The following is a 19,814-nucleotide window of genomic DNA, read 5'->3' on the forward strand; positions in this document are numbered from 1 at the left end:
TGGAAGGATCAGGTTCAATCCAATATGTCATATTAGTCCGTTCAGTCTGACCAAATTCAATATGTCTTATTGGTCCGTCCAATCTACCCAAATTCAATATGTATTATTGGTCTGTCCAATCTGTCCAAATGGATTTTGATTTGGACGGGTCCAATCTAAAACCGGTCCATTGACACCCCTAGGTGTGGGTGCGTTGATTGGCTATATAGGAAGGCAGAGATTCTGCATAGAGACAGAAATGGGATCATTGGCATGCAAGCATGGGAAGACAGGGGGTTAATCTATTCGTTGTTCATCCTCAGGTGCAACAAGTAGCAATCAGCGGAACAAGGGAATGCTTCTCCCAAAATCCAATGGAGAAAACAAACACAAATCGTATTGAAATTAATATAACGCAGTGGAGGAAAGAATCACAAAACAGGAGTTAACCCATTCATTTAACTTGAGCTTAACATGCTTGAATAACACACAACCAATTTTTACAGTAGAGAAGTTAAAAATAGCAAGTGCATAAGCCCTTACTGGTGGTGACGACAGTCGTGGCAAGCGAGCGATGACAGTCGTGGCAGAGGCGAGTGACAACAAGCATCTACCAACTAACGGATTAGCAGCGGCAAGTCTTGAAATGACCAATGAAACAAAACGATAAGAAAAATATGTTAGACAAAAAAAACAATAATGGTAAAATGGGAATGGACCACTTACCGTTTGTAGTCTGGCGTAGCGGTGCCTGGTGCAAGACCAAGGAAGCAGAGGCAAGTTTTAGTGCCGAGTCCTAATGTTGCAATGATAAAATGTTGTAAGTTTTTAGGGTAAAATATATCACACGTTTGACAATGCGAAGAATGGAATCACCATGGTAATAAATTTCCATGGTAGCATGGACCAGTCCATGAAAAATAACCGCAGATGATATATTGCCTTGTGGTGTGGACCCATCCATGATATAGTGTGGTTCGGTCCACACCACGGTGCGACCAAACGATGAGATGAGGCATGGCACATTGCAAAACGGAATATATCGTAGACATGGAGCTGTTCCGAGCACCACTAAATTGGATGACTTAAGGTTGTATGTGCAGACAGATGCCTGGTGCAATTGAGCTGAATTTTGGTATGTCTTAGGTTGGTTCAACAACCAATATATTATTAGGAATGAACTCGAGTTTATCTTGAAAAATTGAAAATAAATATATTTTTATCTTTTAGAGATATATAATATATAGGATATTCTTATATTATATTGAACATAAATATATATTTTCATAATATATATATATATATATGTATGTATGTATATGTTAATGGAGCTAGGCTCGTGAACTTTCGAATCTAACTTTTTATTAGTCATGTTCAAATTCGAATAACTAATTGAACTTACCTCAAGATCCAAACTCAATTTAAGCTTGACTAGAATTGAACCTAATCAAATTCGAACCCAAACCATTTGATTAGACCAAGATTCTATTATAGCCTTAGTTGCAACAAGAAAGGGCTTGTGATTGAATTGAAGAAATGAATTGGGGGTGGTGTCAAACTCACAAACTGTCAACTAGGTCGAGGGTGAGGCAGTAAGAGAGATGCTTCTGCTCGGAATTTCATTTCCATCTTAGTCGATAGGATTAGGCACCATAATTTGAGTGCAGCAGAAGCCAAAAATCTTGCCACTGTTCTGCATAAATTCTTTTATGACATATTCAAATTAAAAACTATTTAATGGAATAAAACTCTAATCCCAATTTAGAGTTAAAGAATAGTTTGAGATCAAAGCCTCTCTTATTTTTTTTTCTTTTCCTCTCTTTTTACATGGGCCTCCAATTTATTTGACATCTAAATCAAAACGAATATATATATATATAACAATCTCTCTCTAGTAGTATCTAAGTTGTTGATTTTGGGTTCCTATCTATGTCTATAATATGCTTGATTTTATATGTTTAACTTGTTGTCTGTTTTCCAATTTAATTTATTATGTTGATGATATCATTGTTTAGGTCACTATTATTTTTAATTTGTTTCCCCGCCAAAGATGAACCCGAATTTGATTATTTCCCCTAAGTCATTCTTTAAGTTTGGTTTGTGGTAATGGGGCCTGGAATCAGAACTGGAATGGGTCATTCCAATTCTAACTGTTTGGTTGGCCATTCTCCTATTTGAGGGAATGATCATTCCCTCTTCTCCTTTGGGAATGAAATCCTTTTCCACCTTATTTTAGTTTCTATTTCAATTCCTGCCCGAACCAAACAAACTATAGAAATAGACCATTTCGATCCCAATTCTAATACCAATTTTGATTGGAAACCAAATGGACCAAATTCATGATGTCTAAGATAATATTCTCTAAGCTTGTGTTTGGTTTGAAGGAAAAAAATAGGAAAAAGAAAAAGATAAAAAACTTTACAAATCTTATATAGGTTTCTCTACCTTTTCTTACTTTTTCCTTCAAACCAAACACAATTTAAAATGTCTTTAACTTCGTGATAAAAAATGTTTCTAATATGTATGGTCCCCTAGACACCCACCCAATAATAGCTGAGCCATTATGGTGAACCGAAGCATCAAGGTTACGTTTGACTTGGTTGCTGCTTGGAGACTTTCCATTTAATACGTTGTGAAATGTGAAGTAGGTTGGAGAGGAACCTGCCATGATGGGAAAAAGGTCAGAGTGGTTTAAAAGTTGATAGCTCAACAGCAGTATCCTCTACCAATTTGCTTGGATGCATACTTACTAGCACATAGGGCTGCAAACGGATCAAATCGGATTTGGTAGGGGTATATTCGATTCGATCCGTTAAGAAAATTCGACTTATCCGAATTCGATAAGGATCCGTTGGATTTTTAAAAATATGATTTGAATTTGAATTCAAATGTATTATCGGATATCTGATTCAAATCCAATTCGATTAGAATTATATTTAAATTATGTAATATAATAATATATTAAAATATATAATATATAATATATAATATATAATGTCTAAATAATAATAATATATAATATTTTATAATTAACGGATCAGGTCACAGCAGATCAAATCGGCCAATATCTGAATTCAATCCGTTAAGTTAATGGATCGACTTTCCGATCCAATCCAATTTATTAGGATCAAGAGAGATGACCAAATCTGCCTCTTAACGAATCAGTATCGGATCCGAATAAGATCTGATCCGACTTATTTGCAGCCCTATTACCACAGGTGCCCCACATGAACATTTCAGGGGCGCCGATGTGAACTCTCAAGAAGGTTACAAAACCATATAACAAAAATTAAAATCTTCATTTTCCTTGGGGCCGAACTCCATTGCTGTGATTATCTTGTTGTACAGACCTTTTTGGCGTTCTGTTAGGTTATTGGGTGGATTGGTCCACAATATATCATGGATAGGTCCACACTATATTGCATTATATCGTCCATAGTAAAAAGTTGTGGGACTGGTCTTTGCAATGGTGGTAAAAAATAATAAAAGTGTTTCTATGCCTCTCATTTTACCCTATTTTTATATATTGTTTAGTTACTTTCATTTTTATTGATTAGTTTTAAAATTAAGACTTTTAATTTTTTTAATTCTTCCAATAAATTTTATTAATTATTTATCTTATAGGTAATTACTATTATTTATCTTATTACTATAATTTTATATAATTGTCTAATATGTAATTTGTATTAATTAGTTTTAAAATTAAGACTTAATTTTTATTAATTATTATAATTTTTTAATTTTAATTTATCATATGACCTTTAATGTGTTATAATTATTATTAGTTTTTATTAATTATTTATAATATAAATAATTACTCTTATTTTGTATTAGACATCATTAAATTGTATTTTTTGAAATTATTTATATTGCTTAACGTTGGGTGTGGGTCCAGCCCATATGGAGGGGCCCACCCCACCTTCATTTACTCCCTAAAGAAAAGGGAGCCGAATAGTGGGTTACCACATTATTCGGTCTTGGTTTTGTGGTGGCGTAAAACTAGTAACCACCGAACAGAGAAGGACGAAGAAGGAGAAAAAAAAATACAGAACCAAAAAAGAAAGTTTTTTCTTGGTTCTTTGAGTTTTGTTAAGAAGAGGAAAAAGTTGGCTCTTGTTCCATTCAAGATTAAGTTCGGAGGTGCTTTTCAAGCCCGTTCTTGATGATATTAAGTGTTGGAGTTAAGAATCCCACTCCAGTTCAAATTTGGTGATTCTTATTCCTTTTCTCTACTTCTCAGCTCAGATTTACAGCAACTTGGTGAGATCTAAATTTATGTTTATGTTATATTCACCTTGCATTTGGTGATGTTAATGGTGTTCTTGTGAGCCAAGGATTATTTCATTGATCTTTGTAAGCCTTTAGTTGCAACTAGAGAAGACTATTGTACCCATTAATTTCTGAATTAGTGGAAGACTTTTACGGACCATAGGTCCCGTGGTTTTTTCCCGATTTTAGGGTTTTTTCATGTAAAAATTGCAATGTGCTGTTGTGTGGTGATTGTTATATGTTTTTCTGTTACTTGGCTGAATTGTTTACTTGTTATTATTGTTGTTGATAAACCCATTTTGACACAAATTTGGGAAAAAGTTTCTTGCTATCTTGGATTGGTTTTACATTCATTTCTGCTACTATAGTGTAACTTACCCAACACTTAAAAGCACAAAATAATGTTATTCTTGATTAGTAGCACTCAAATGTTGTATGTAAGATACTAAGATGCATGGAATCAAAATACAAAGTATGGACTTAACCACATCATACCTTGTATAGGTTTCCCTATCTTTTCCTTCAAATCAAACATAGCCTAATTTCTAGTAGAGGGTTTACACTCAAGAAATTGTTCCCATCTTTAATTAATATTTTGCTTTACACATACATAGGTTTTGCTGATCTTTAAAATTTTCCATCTTAATGTGATCTTTTAATTTAATGAATGAACTAAAGGAGGGGCCTCTGCGTTGAAGGGGCTTTCAATAGCTAAATTATTGTATCGGAAAAAATGAATTTGCAAAAGGTAAATTTTTTAATTAATATTTTTAGCAAAAAGGATTTACTTAAAATAAGTAGAAATTCATGGATAATAAAATATTTAATTTAATAAAATAAAATAATAAATAAAATTTTAGTGTAGAAGTCAATTTAATATAAATAAATCAATTTTATTGCTAAATAAAGAATACAAATCTTTTTTTTTTTCTCAATTTCCTGGCTGGGCTTTGGGCTTTATATAGGGGTCGAGCTTGGGCTCAAGATTTAGGCCTTATGGTCCGATCATGCTTAGGCTTGGGCCTAAAAATGTTACATTGATATAAAGGCAAAGCCTAGTATGGCCTATGAGTAGGTTTAATCCCAACCCTAGGGCGGAGACAAAGGGACCCCAAGGAGCCATGGCCCCCTATGGCCCAACAAATCCCCACTCTTCATGTATATTTTCCCACTCCCCCACTCTCCACTAGACCTGTTCATGGGTCGGGCCGGGCTGAGCTTTCACTCTTTGCATTAATAGATTTTTTTAAGGCCCGAGCCCATCCCTCATAAAAAGTCCAAAGCTCGGGCCTGGACCTGAGCCCAAAGTATATAGCTCATGCCACTGCTAAAGCGACTGAATAGAGAGAGAGAGAGAGAGATTATAAAGAAAAAAATAAAAAATATATATATTAAATTCTTAATATATATATTATAATAAATATTATATATTTTATATTATATAAATGAGTCGGGCCGGGCTTTTTTGAAAAATCCTGAACCTGGCCTGGCATACAATCGGGCTTGGTGTTTTGGGCATGAGGTCAAGCCCGCAGGCCTAATTACATGTCCAAGCCCGACCGGGGTGCAGGCCGAGCCGAGCCGGGCCATCAAGCTACTTGGCCCATGCTCTACTCTCCACCCCAATGGTTGCCCCCCCCCCCCCCCCAATGGCCATCCATAATTATTTCCCCTAATCCACTTAGATTTCGGCACCCTTCATAAAAAATTCTTAGCTCTTCTCCTACCCAACCCAACTTAACCTATTGATAGACTTAAATTACCCCCCCCCCCCCCCCCCAATCCACTTGTATTTTAGCCCCCCTCATAAAATGTTACTAACTCCCCCCTGCCCAATGTAGACCTAACCTATTGATAGCCCTAAATTATTAGGCTTGGGGAGAAAGAGAAATAATGTTTTAGTAAAATAAATTATTAACTAATTAAGTAATTTATTAAATTAAATAAATAGAAATCTATGGATACTAATTTACTTAATTTTGTAAAATAAATAAATCAATTATTTATTGTAACAAAATAAATAAGTAACTATTCATTTATTATTGGGAGATGACTAGTCCAAGTTATCTAGAGCCAAACCCGACCCATTGACAACCCTAAATATTGGACGCATGTTGAATTAAATAAATAAAAATTATAGGTAATAATATATTTAATTTAATAAAATAAAACAATAAATAAATAATTAAAATTTTCACTTTTAAAGTCAATTTAATATGGATAAATCAATTTTGTTGTTAAATAAAGAATACAATTTTTTTCTCAATTTCTTGTTCAAGCTTCAAATTTTATATGGGGGTCAGGCTTGGGCTCAAGATCTAGGCCCGATGGTCCGATCATGCTCAAACTTGGAGTTGAATATTTTTGATTGATATAAAGGCAAATGTCACATCCCAACGTGGCCTGTGAATAGGTTTAATCCCAACCCTAGGGGTGGAGGCAAGGGGACCCAAGAAAGCCATAACCCCACATTCCACTTACATTTTGGCCCCCCTCATAAATATTGGGCTCAAACCTACTTATTGATAGCCCTAAATATAGGACTATCAACAGATTGGGTCTGGGTTGGAACCGAAACCAACCCAACATGAAATGTTGAGGACCCGAATCTGGACCTAGACCCGATAGGGTCTATAATTTTTGGACTAGAACCGAAACTGATCGGTTCTTGAGACAATCGGGTTTGACCCGACAAACCCGATTATAATAAATAAAAACTAAATATTTATGTATAATATATATATATATATATATATATATATATCTATGTGTGTGTGTATATATGATTTACCCAACCCATTGACAACCCTACCTAAATATTGGTCTCAAGGGGAGAGAATAATTTGTTAGTAAATTTTTTCTAAATAAATAAATAGTTTAGTAAAATAAATAAATAAATATCTACTAAAATCTTTATCTCAATGTCAAATGTCCTTTATTTCACTAATTTATAAATAATTTATTTACTTTTATTAACTAAATAAATGCTTAGATATTAATAAATTAATTAAATGTCCCTTTATTTATCCCTTTATTTTATTGATTTATAAATAATTTATTTAATTTTTTTTAAATAAATAAATGCTTAGATAAAAATAAAAAAACAAATAAAAGTTGAGATAAAGAATAGGAGGAGAGAGAGAATTAAGCAAGAGAGAGAGAAGAGGGATGGCATTTTATTTTGTAGGATGGCATAATCATAAATAATTATATATGGCATTAATGTAATTTTCGAATATCATAGAGGTATTGTTGTAAAGAGAGTAAATATTTCTTATATGTTGCATTCTTGTAATTTTTGAATGCCTTAGAGTCAATTAAATTAGAAGGTTTTGTCTTATATGTGGAAGTCTTGTAATTTTCGAATACCATAGAAACAATTCCAAGTTCCAAGGTTTGCCTTATATGTGGTAGTCATGTAACTTTTTGAATAACATAAGGGCAATTAAAAGTCAATTATATAAGGAGGCTTATCTTTATATGCCATTCTTGTAATTTAGAAAGAAAAAAAAGGCAAAAGTTACTGTTTTCTTATATCGTCAGGCTTTCCTTTGTACACATTTCAACTTAATATATTAACTAGTAGAGGGGGCCCTGCATTGCAGGGGGTTGCTCATAAACTATTAGGCTCGAGCTTGATTCGAATTAGATACTTGAGTTCGAGCTCGATCTTGGCTCGAGTCAAAAGATCGGAAGTTCAAGCTCGAATACCTTTGATTGCATGTCTCTTAAGCAGTCAAGGTCTCCCTCAATTGTCGAGGTGCCAAACTGAGGTCTCCTTCAACTACTGAAGTGTCGAGCTAAGGTTTCCCTAACAGGTGAGGTGTTGAGCTAAGGTCTCCCTTAGTTGATAAGGTGCCGAGCTGAGGTCTCCCTTAGTTGTCGAGGACCTAAGCCGAGATATATCTTGTAATTTGTAAGGAAAAAAGCAAAAGAGAGAGAGAGAGTGGCATTCTTGTAATTTGTAAGAAAGAGAGAGAGAGTGAGTGAGTGACATTCTTGCAATTTGAAAGAAAAAAAAGCAAGAGAGAGAGAGAATTGGTAGGAGAGAGTGACATTCTTGTAATTTGAAAAAAAATAAAATAAAAGAGAGAGAATTGGTAGAGATTGGCATTCTTGTAATTTGAAAGGAAAAAGTTTAATGTATTTATATTGATTCAGATATAGATGAGCATCATTCCCTACTAAACTTTTTGGTTTCCTGCCCTAAAGTAAAAGAGATTCCTTACTCTGCCCCTTGAATTAAAGTGTATCCGCCTAACAAAAGAATCTCTATGTTCTGCTCATTGTTGTTTGAAATGGATTTATCCACCCTTTAATATTACATGTAGTTCCTACTTAATACTGATTAGGAATCCATGGATTCAATATTATTACATATGGTACCCTACTTAATTACTTATTATGAATCCACGGATTCAAGTATTTGCTTCTCCATTATACTTTTTTGAAGACATTGTTTAGTTCTTCAAAATCTTTTAATCAAATGAAGGCCATGTCTTTGTTACTGAAAAGTCAATGGAAAGGAGGTATTTGTATCTTTTTTTAAATTATAGGAGAATTTTTTATTAGGGTTAAAACACAAAGGTGGTTTATAGATATAAGACGAGATTTTTAATAATTTTATCTAAAAATAATATGAAATAATAACAAATCAATAAAAAATCAATATTAAGATAAAAAAAATAATATAAGTTTATCTAGAACATAAAAAATTGACCATTCTCACTAAATCACCACTTAAATTGTGATAAGATAAACTATACGTAACCCAAAAATAACACTTGAACTGAACTTGAATAATAAAGCCTGGTCCTGACTAATATATTTGGGGCCCTAAAAGTAAAAGAGATTCCTTCCTCTCCGCCCTTTGAATTAAGTGTACCCACCTAACAAAGGAATCTCTATTAATTTTCTGTTAATTATTGTATGAAATGGATTTATCCACCCTTTAATATAATTAATTACTGATTAGGAATCCATGGATTCGCGTATTTCATTCTCCACTTCCTTTTGAGGACACTGTTTAGCCCAGAACAACAACCCTTAATTTTTTAATCAAATGAAGCCCATTGTTCTTAGCATTTTAAATTTCTATTATATAGAGGAACACTGAAATAATGGAGCTTTCAATTACTAAGATATGATAAAACTAACATTAGTGACATATGGTTGGCGTGAACCATACTAGGCGCAAGACACCCTTTCATTCCTATGTCTTGGAGAACAAGCGTCAAAGACTCATTTAGAAAGTCTGGTCTATTGTTTTTTTTATTGGTAAAAAGTCTGGACTATTGTTGAATCAACACGATACCATTGAATAAATATTAGGGTAAATTTTAAAGACCAGTTGTATTATGATGTTAGTGAGAATTACCCTCTCCTAAGGTTAAGTTTGTTTCAGGTGTAAATTCAGTTTTATACCGATGAAAAAGTTGGCGCCGGTTCAGTGATCGGTGGAAAATAGTATCAGGTGGATTTAAATTTTCACGCTGATGGTGTTTAGCCGTGTGTAAAGTGAAAGGCTTCTATTCTGTTTCTGTTATAGAACTCTCCCTATCCCGGCAACAACTCTTTCTCTCTCTCTCTTGATATTCTCTGCCTTAGTCTACTTCATCGGCATCCTCTTTCTCTGTGAGGTCCCACTGTTCTCCAGCTCCGGCTTTGGTGAAGAAGCGTCAAAGACTCGGTTAGAAAGTCTGGTCTATTGTTTCTTTTTCTTGGTAAAAAGTCTGGTTTATTGTTGAATCAACACGTTACCATTGAATAAATATTAAGGTAAATTAAAAAGACCCGTTGTTCTGTAATGTGTCAGTAATAACAAAGGCCCCTTCAAATTTCACTTTGCAACAAATAATCTCTTATAGGATTCCATGATTAGTTAACTTCAAGAAAGATTCTTTTTGGGTTGTTTAAATTTTTCTAAATCCCCAGTACCTTTTCAAGAGCGGTTGCGTGTTATCTAGGGTTGGATTCGAGCCGAGCTGAGCCAAATAGCTAGTTATTCAAATTCAGTTCACCAAGACAATATGAGGCTCAAGCTCGGTTCGAACTAGAACCTTGAGATCGAGCTCAACTCGGCTCAAACTCGATTTGAGAAAAAAATTTATAAAAATAAAAATATTTTTTATTTGACATTTAAAAAATTAAAAATTATAATAATTAATTATTATTATATATAAAAATAAAAATATTACATATTATAATATTTATATTATATATATTATTTTCTATAATTTTATTATTATTATTAGTAGTATTATTATTATATGTATGTATGTATATGTACATCGAGCTCGGCTCGTGGCCACCCCTAGTATTATCCGGTTGCTTTAATTTGTTTTCCGTCTAAAACAAATTATATAATTTTTCGATTGATCAATGATTATAAAATTAGAACCCTTTTTGTCTTGTTTTGTTTATCTTTGTTTTTCAAATTTATGGTTTTTATTAATTTTGAGATTAACCATATTTGATTAGATTTTGAGCTGGTTTTTGTGTTGACTAACCTGAACATGGTTTGGTTGATGATCGATAGACCTGAAGATGCTCTACAATCTAACAACAAACCATCATGTTTTTTCATTGTAATTCAACATGTTATTGGAAGTTTTTTCATTCTCCATTTTTTGCTGGAAAGTCTTCCTTTCCCAGTGATTTTTTGTAGGAAAAAATTTCCTTCTTCGATGATGGAGAGTCCTTCACCAATGGGACGATAAAAATATTTTCCAGTGAGAAACAAAGAAGATATGCAACAATAGAGATGTGCTTTTGAATCGATTAGGGTTTAAGAAAAAATGGGCAAGAGAAAGTTGAAAGGGATATTTTTTTTAATTTAAAGATCTATTCCCATAATCTGTTTGGTTCAAAAACGAATGTGAATGAAAATTGGAATCCTGGATGAGATTTGATTCTCATCCAATTTAACAGAAATTAATTTCCAATTTCCATGCAGTTTCTACTTCGACCCCATCTCCTCTCAAAAAAAAAAAAAAAAGTTCAGCCCTATAAAAGAATCGGTTCGTTGTCTGTTTTATCAACCAACCTTTGTTTAATTCTTCGATCTTTGTTCGTTGTCTTCTTCGGTTCTTTCCAAAGGCAAAGAAACCAACGACTCCAATTGGGCAAAGCTTGATATATAGAGCCCAACAAAACTGCATTCGCATGCTGTTTGTTTGATAATCACGTCTCTTCGATCTTTGCTTGCATCGAAGGTGGAAGAAGCTTTATTTAGTGGCTACAGCTGATCGATACTCGAAGAAGTTGCCAAGATTGGAAAAGAGAAAGACTTACAGTGGAATGGGGTCTAGGGTTTTTTCGGCTCCAGAACTTCCAAATCTTATCGTTGGCTTGCAGGTACCTCTGCAAGAGTTGAAGATGGAGCTATTTAGACAAGGTGTAAAGGTGGTTGGAATATGTGCTCCTGGTGGATGTGGCAAGACAACCTTGGCCGCGATGCTTTGCCAAGACGACCAAGTCGGACGTATGATTTGCTCTCTCTCTCTCTCTCTCTCTTTCATTTAATTTAAGGCTTTTTTAGAATTTTTTTTTGACTTTAAGATCGTAAATAGTTGTATATTTCCATTCTACTTTAAATTCAGTCAGTTGCAATTTGCAGATGTCTTACGTAGATATATAATCTTGTTTGTGCTCAGGCTTCTTCAAAGATCACATCTACTTTTTAAGTATTTCAAGCTCACCCAGCTCGAAGGTGATCATGCAGAGGTTATTTGAAATGGTTAACGGGTTTCCGTCCCCCGAGTTCCAAGATGAAGATGATGCATGTAAGCAGGTGGAAGACCTGTTGATGCAGAAGAAACAAGAAAACATGTTGTTGGTCCTAGATGATGTTTGGTCCGAACCAGTCCTTCAGAAGCTTCTCTTCAGAAGATTAGATGAATATAAGATGTTGGTCACGTCAAGGACTGCACTCCAATCGTTTGATTCTGTGTATCATCTGAAAACTTTGAGAAACAGAGATGCCGTGACTCTCTTTTACCATCACTCCGCGTTCCTGCAGGGCGAATATGGCAACAATGACCAGCCACCTGCCGAACTTCTCGAAAAGGTGCTTTGTTCATCTGCCATCTACGCGGATGCATCACATATGAATACTGTAATGTTTGTCTGACTTGGACCAGATCAGATGGTTGAACCATCAGAATAGAGACCAGGAAACAAAGCCCTTTTTGGTTGTCCAGTCCTTGGAACTGTTTAATTACTTGGTCAAATTTACATGTAGAGAAATTTAGAGTGCAGGCTACTTCAGGGACTTTTATTAGGTTTTTAGATTTTATTTATTAATACCTTCACCTTTGTTAACTACCTTTGTATTTTGATTCATTCCCCCACCTGTTACATTTTTATTAGGTTTTTGGATTTTATTTATCAACACCTTCACCTATGATTCATTACCCCTTTGAATTTTCATTTATTCCTCCCCCACGGTTACATTTTTATTAGGTTTTTGGATTTTATTTACCGACACCTTAACCTATGATTCACTACCCCTTTGAATTTTCATTCATTCCCCCACCGGTTACTGTTCCCATTGTACAAATTGTACAAAAGTTTATGGGATGGATAGAATAATAAAAACCTAGCTATTACGTATATTAATAGGTGTTGTACCCTCTAAAATTTCAACCAAACCCCCTTTTTTGTATTTTTATTTGAATAAGCAGTCAGAACCAGATAGTTGAACCTTTCAACCTATGACCCAATCACCAAAATGATTCTAGTTCACAGGGGCTAAGTTTGGGAGTGCTTATTTTAGGTCGGGACCATACCAAAGAAAAGTCCTTATTTGGATTTGGAAAATGAGTCCAAATAACTTATTCCTGATAATAATCACTTATATTCATCAAGAAACCCAAATTTGGGGTATATATATATATATATATAGGTACATTTGCACGTGACAGTATCTCTAAGACAAAATTATTTATATTTTATGGTCACTTTTTATAATTTATTTATCCAAAAATTAATTAAGGTATTAAGTGGCCTGAATAGTTATAATTCATGGTTTCAACACTCTAGCAGTTTTTGAATGACTATAAGTGGGTAGCTTCTGAAGTGAGAGTTAAGGACATATATGCTCTGTTTATACCCGTTGTATGCTTAGACAAAAAAATCCAGAAGAAAAGGGTATTCACTCTTTATACCCATTTGATTTGATTTTTGGTAGAACCATTGCTTTAGTTGAGACCATTCAACATTGGCTCCTGATTCTTGTTTCTTGCCGAGCTTTGTAAACAGAGACCAAGGCTGATTTTTCTCTAATTGGATTCAAGTATTTGATATTTTCTGCAGTAATTTAAACATGGTTATTGGGACTCGACTAGTACTTAATGGTTGTTATCTTCTGCGTGAGTTGCAGATAGTGAGAGGTTGCAAAGGATTTCCCCTGGCTGTTAAGGTGATTGCCCAATCACTCCGAGGGCAGCCCCTGAGCATATGGAAAAGGACAGAGAGGATTCTATCAAAAGGTAGTTCAATCTTTGGTTCTCACAGAGAACTGCAGACTTGTCTTGGGACCAGCTTAGATTTCATGGATCATACAGTCCGAGAATGTTTCTTGGATTTATGTTCGTTCCCTGAGGACCAAAGAATCCCAGCCTCTGCTCTTTTAGATATTTGGGTTGAACTCTACAAGTTAAATGATGAAAGTGATGCATACAATAACCTCCTTAAACTTTCAACTCAAAGTCTTGTTACTTTGCTGGAAACCTCAAGGTAGGTTAATTAAATTCCATTACATCAAATTAAAATCTTCTTGCACTTGAAATTTTCTTGATCACATCTCTAGTAAAAGCTCCAATGTGCTCCAACTCCATAAAATGAACGTTTAACTGGGTCTAACTTGTCCTCCTAATCCAGGAACGATACAGGAGAAATTGATGGAAGATTCAATGAGTTGTTCATTCTCCAGCATGATCTCCTCAGAGACTTGGCTATCTACCAGAGCCACCAGCAGCAGCAAGACCTAAAACAAAGCAAGAGACTTGTAATGGAAAGAAGAGAAGATGGTATTCCCAGCAGCTGGAAGGAACAAGAGAATCAACCCCTCAGTGCCCGCCTTGTCTCCATCATTACAGGTTTCCTGAAGTTGTTTCTTTAATGCCCATCTGTTGCTTTCCCATTCTCCATTAAACATGACTCATGCAGACTGTGTCCTGCAGGTGAAATGCATGCCTCAAGTTGGTGCAGCCTGCAACTTCCTGAAGCCGAGGTTCTAATTCTGGACTTCTTGGCAATAAACTATTCCTTACCTCCATTCATGGAGAAAATGGGAAAGCTGAAGGTGTTGATCCTTGCAAATCATGGGCACCAACATGCCAAACTCAATGAATTGCAAGCACTAAGTTACCTAGACCAATTAAAGAGAATCAGATTAGAGAAAATTTCAGTTCCTCCTTTCCCTAAAGACATCACATTCCTTTTGAAGAATTTGCAGAAGATATCATTGGTTATGTGTGAGGTCCGCCAAGCTTTGGAAAATTGTACCACCGACATCTCCAATATGTTGCCGAATCTCATTGAGCTTGACATTGATTACTGCAATGATCTAGTGGAATTGCCATCAGGAATCTGTTGCCTCGTCCACCTACAAAAGCTCAGGATCACCAACTGTCATAATTTATCCACACTGCCTGAAAAGATTGGATATGTTGCAGATTTAGAGGTGCTATGTCTGCATGCATGTACCGAACTATTAGAGTTACCAGACTCAATTGGGAAACTCCAGAAGTTAAGGCTCCTTGATTTATCAGACTGTTTAAGCATGGAGAAGATGCCTGGAGGGATGGGTGAGTTAAGCGGTTTGAGAAAGCTCGACATGACACGGTGCTCAAGAGTAAGGGAACTACCATGTTCAGCCATGAACCTTGAGTGTCTAGAGGTTGTGATTTGTGATGAAGAGACAGCCACTCTCTGGGAACCTCTGCAATTCCCTCTCTCCAAGCTCCACGTAAAGGTGATCAAAGACAAAGTCAGCTTGGATTGGCTTGGAATTGACCTAAGGAGCGACTGAGCGAGGTGGAGACGTGGAGTTCTTCTAGATGCAACAATTAATAAACACCTTCCACATGTATTTGCATTCACTTGGTTTAATCTTTAAAGTCTTAAATAGCGTTTTATGTAAACTGTGTAAACATATAAGTTGGGTTGGATTACTAATAATTATTAATAATATTGTTAATGATTATTAATAATTAACAATGATTAACAATGATTAACAATATTAATAAAAAATAATATTTAAATTGCAAATTATTATGTTATACTTTGGACCTATTCTCACTTTGTACCCGGATTTGTAGTGCTTTCCTCTTTTGGGATATTTTGGGGGGTCCGCCTAGCAGGGCCCATGGCCTCCTGAGCTCGTGTAGGCCCATGTCATGCCACAGGCCAGACTGGTTTGTGAGCCGAGCCTTGGTCCAAGCCGGGTCACAAATTTAGCCACGTTATGTTTTTTAAAATTTTTGAAAAAATAATAAAAATTTTAAATTAAAAAATATATACAAAAATTAAAAATAAATCTTAAAATTTGATTATAAATGAATTTTGATGTATACAATTGTTTATATATACAATAATATATATATATATATATATATATATATATATATATATATATATCATGTTGGGCAGTTTTGAATTGGGCCGTGGACAACACGGCCCCGCTCAGTCATGCCACGCCATGCCGACCCATGGACCTAAAATCCCAGGCCTGTCACAACCCATATGATTCTGTCATGCCTGGCACGACCCGCAATCTGTAGGGCTGGGCCGTGTCAAACTGGCTCAAAATCATGGCCCAATTTACACCATAACATCGGTTATAGTTATATCTGCACAAGGCACATATGCCCAATGAATCTAGGCCTAGAGCTAACTCTAAGGCTGTTGTAGGTTGGGGATTCATCATCTGCATCTTTTAGTACGTTGAATATGGATTTCCTTTTCATAGAAAACATTGAAAGCCAACAACTTACATGGTGTTTGGAAGCGTGACTGCTTTTTGGGACCGATTTTTAAGAAAAAATGCCCATGCTTCCAAGACCCATTTTTCACAAAAAAAAAAAACACTTCTGCCATGTAAGCATAGGATACACATCAGTCAACCGTTGGGGGTAACAGTTCACCAATGCATGAAATGCCAAATTTGGTGTTTCATGCATTAGTGGGGTCCCAATTTTCGAGACATGCCCGATTTTTTAATAATCAGCTGAACTAAACAATGAGATACATGGGCATTTATTGAAACGTCTATGTGAATCCAACATGACACCGTTTTTCTGAAAAACGGCCACGATTCCAAACATCCCCTTAGTTGTAGCCTTGTAGGGTTTATTAACCTAACTAGGATCTTTTTATGTGTTTTCCAATAGTCGATCACATGGAGCAATGTTTCCCATACAAGGGTCCCGCCTCATCCTCTTTCTCAATGTATCCTTCAACCACCTTCAACGCTTTATTTTTATGTTCCTCATGGGATAAATAGGCTGAAACTAACTAATTCGGGTACTGTTACTGCAACAAACCTCCCCTCTAAATTCTCTCCAAGGTCAGTTGATATGCTTTTCCCTATGAGTTTATAATTCTATTGATGATTATTTGTACGTTGTTTCTTTTGATTAACAATTATTTTCTTAATTTTGTGAATTTTTTTATTTTAATCAATAACAGTAATTACAATAATAGTAAAATTTATTTCCTTTTGATAAATTTAATAATAATGGTAATTATAATAACACTAAAATAATTATTTTGGTAAAAATTGATATTAACATTAATTATAATAATAGTAATATTATTATGCAATTTTGATAATTATTTTCATTGGATTAAAATTTATTTTTGACTTTTCTTAAAAATAGTAATTATTAATATCAACAAAATGTAACTTTTGAATTTAGAGAATTAAAATAAAATTTAAATTTTCGATTTAGATAATGAAAATAAAAATATAAAAAATTATCAAGAAATTATTGATATTTTTCTTCTCTTAATTTAGTTGTAAATTACTACAAATTAGCTTGAGACCTCAGCACAAAGAGAGACTTCCCGCCGAGGTCTCACCGACCAGATTGAGGTCTAGGTAGCAATTTGCATGATGTGGTGGTTGACCTGCCTACACCCCCATCGACCTAACAGAGGCCCAACTGGCGACCTACCTCTGCCAACCTGACAGTGTAAGTTCTCGACAAGACTAGGTTGGCATAAGAGGTGACCTACCTTCGCCAACTTGACGAAGACTTAGGTTGCAACCTCATCACAACCAAGCTAGGGACCTCGGCATTAGGGGCGACCTCCCTCAAGACCCTGCTGACCTAACTGGGACCTAGTTAGCGACTTGCCTGACGTGCCAGACGACCTCCTTCTTAAGCAGGCAATCGTCTTTGACTTCCCCGGGATCACGATGCCACGTCAGAAGAGCTGGTTATCACCCTGCCCGCTTCGGGCACGACTAGATAAGCATTATCCGCTTACGCAGAGTCCACCTCCAGGCATGAAACCACCTCCGAACTAGATGGGGCGATGATCCCGGACGTGTTTCGTGAGGCTCACGGAACCCATCTATATAAGGGTCTCACCTCCAACCTTAGAAGGTATGTGCAATTTAACTTTCACAGCTCTCTAGCTATTTTGGTTTTAAACTCTCTCAAAAATCTCTAATTCACTGACTTAAACATTGGAGTGCCCACCCCGAGTAAAACAACCCAAACACTTTGATATTGCTTTCTTACAACTCGACAAGGCGACCTCGTCAGCCCGACCTCCAAGCTGTTCACTAGTAGAGGGCTGTAAGATCGCGCACAATCAGACACAATAATTTGAGTGCAGCAGAAGCCAAAAAATCTTTGCCACTGTTCTGCATAAATTCTTTGATGACATGTTCAAATTAAAAACTATTTTAATGGAACAAAACTCTAATCCAAATTTAGAATTAAAGAATAGTTTGAGATCAAAGCCTCTCCACTTCTGATTAGGAAGGAATCCGTGGTTTCGCGTGTTTCCTTCTCCACTTCTTTTTGAGGACACTGTTTAGCTCCCATAACAACAACCCTTAATCTTTTAATCAAATGAAGCCCATTGTTCAATACCTATTATAAAAAGAAAACTAAATTAATGGAGCTCTCAATTAGATATAATAAAGCTAACATAAGTGCGTACATATAGTTGACGTGAACCATACGAAGCAAGACACGGACAATCTAGAGTAGACGTCAAAGACCCTTTCATTCTTATATCTCACTTCGACAACAAGCGTCAAAGACTCAAATACTCGGTTGGGAATAAAATGTCTGATTTATTGTTAAAAGCAACGGTGATCGAATCAACAGAAATCATATTCATTTGGGGTCTGTGACGATTACCTCCCTAAACTTTCATTTGCTATAAATACCCTTCAACTTTTACTTTGTGCCCTTTATATAGTCAATCCATCAGTTAACTTTTAAAAAAAAAAATTCTTATTCAAGCTTTTTTCTATATCCCCATCTACCTTTTGAAGAACGTTTGGGTGTCATCTGGTTGCTTTGTTTTCTGTTTAAAACAAATTATATGATTTTTCAATCAATCGTCGGTTATAAAATCAGAACTCTTTTAGGCTCTGTTCGTTTTTCGGTAACTAATTTATTTGAGTAAATTCAATTATCTGGGTAAGTTTTTCTTGGAAAGCATTTACCCGGGTAAGTGCATTTACTCATATTCTTTTATTTCTCATGTAAATAAGGTAATGACCATTTTAACTGTAAAAATCCATTATTAAAATGGACATTTTTGTCTCATTCAAGTGTTGGCAACTTCCCCCTAGGTGGGAAAGTTATTTACCCACCTAGGAGACGGGTATCACTTAAGTGGTACCCAGGAAAATAAACTTTCCCTGGTTCCCACATAAATCCGAAAAAATAACATGAGATTCTTGGTCATTTCATTAACTTTGAAATTAACAATATTTGATTAGTTTCTTATCTGGTTTAAAGAATTGGTCTTTCGCTTTTATCCGGGTGGAATTCACATGGTCACGACGTTTGTGTTGACTAATCTAAACATGGAGTTTTTTTTTTCAAAGATTGTACAACAGGAGTAACCTATTCCCAACCCAAGTGCAGGCGGGATTTGATCAAAGTCTCTACTACTAGTAAAAGACCTTACCAACCAGCCGATTGGCACTTTGCTGATTATGGTTTTGTTGATAATCCCTGAAGACGCTTTACAATTGAACAACAAACCAACTAACATGTTTTTTTTTTCACTTCAACATGTTATTGGAATTTTTTCTTTCCCCAGCGAATTTTTCCTCTCCAAAGACAACATAATAGAAAGTTCTTCACCGATGACCGATGAGACAATAAAAATATTTAACAATGAAAAACAATGAAGGTGCAACAATAGAGAGATGTTAAAGAATCAGTTAGGGTTTAAGGATATATATAAACGGCCAGAAGGTATTTATCACATGTCAAACAGTCGAGATCAAATCAACCTCCCACAAGATTGCACCCCATATTGTCCCACAGCACATTTTGGCCGTATATTGAGAACATCTCCCCATG

General features: G+C 35.3%; 1 protein-coding gene across 1 annotated transcript; it reads left to right on the plus strand.

Annotated features, from left to right (window-relative positions):
• Positions 1 to 10,745: 10,745 nt before the first annotated feature.
• Positions 10,746 to 15,465, plus strand: LOC104601939 (putative disease resistance protein At5g66900). The gene is made up of 5 exons (XM_088890457.1): positions 10,746 to 11,731; positions 11,904 to 12,316; positions 13,631 to 13,986; positions 14,131 to 14,348; positions 14,433 to 15,465. The coding sequence occupies exons 1-5, from the start codon at positions 11,548 to 11,550 to the stop codon at positions 15,281 to 15,283; spliced, it is 2,022 nt and encodes a 673-aa protein (XP_088746583.1). The 5' UTR covers positions 10,746 to 11,547; the 3' UTR covers positions 15,284 to 15,465.
• The last annotated feature ends 4,349 nt before the right edge of the window (positions 15,466 to 19,814 follow it).

This window comes from Nelumbo nucifera, chromosome 6, assembly GCF_055504915.1.
Source record: "Nelumbo nucifera cultivar China Antique chromosome 6, China Antique-T2T, whole genome shotgun sequence".
NCBI classification, from domain to species: Eukaryota; Viridiplantae; Streptophyta; class Magnoliopsida; order Proteales; family Nelumbonaceae; genus Nelumbo; species Nelumbo nucifera.

Bases quoted from the DNA above. Each gene is read 5' to 3' on its own strand.
- LOC104601939 (XM_088890457.1), top strand. From the start codon at position 11,548: ATGGGGTCTAGGGTTTTTTCGGCTCCAGAACTTCCAAATCTTATCGTT. The intron at 11,732-11,903 runs GTATGATTTGCT...GTTTGTGCTCAG, and splicing joins CCAAGACGACCAAGTCGGAC to GCTTCTTCAAAGATCACATC. The intron at 12,317-13,630 runs GTGCTTTGTTCA...CGTGAGTTGCAG, and splicing joins CTGCCGAACTTCTCGAAAAG to ATAGTGAGAGGTTGCAAAGG.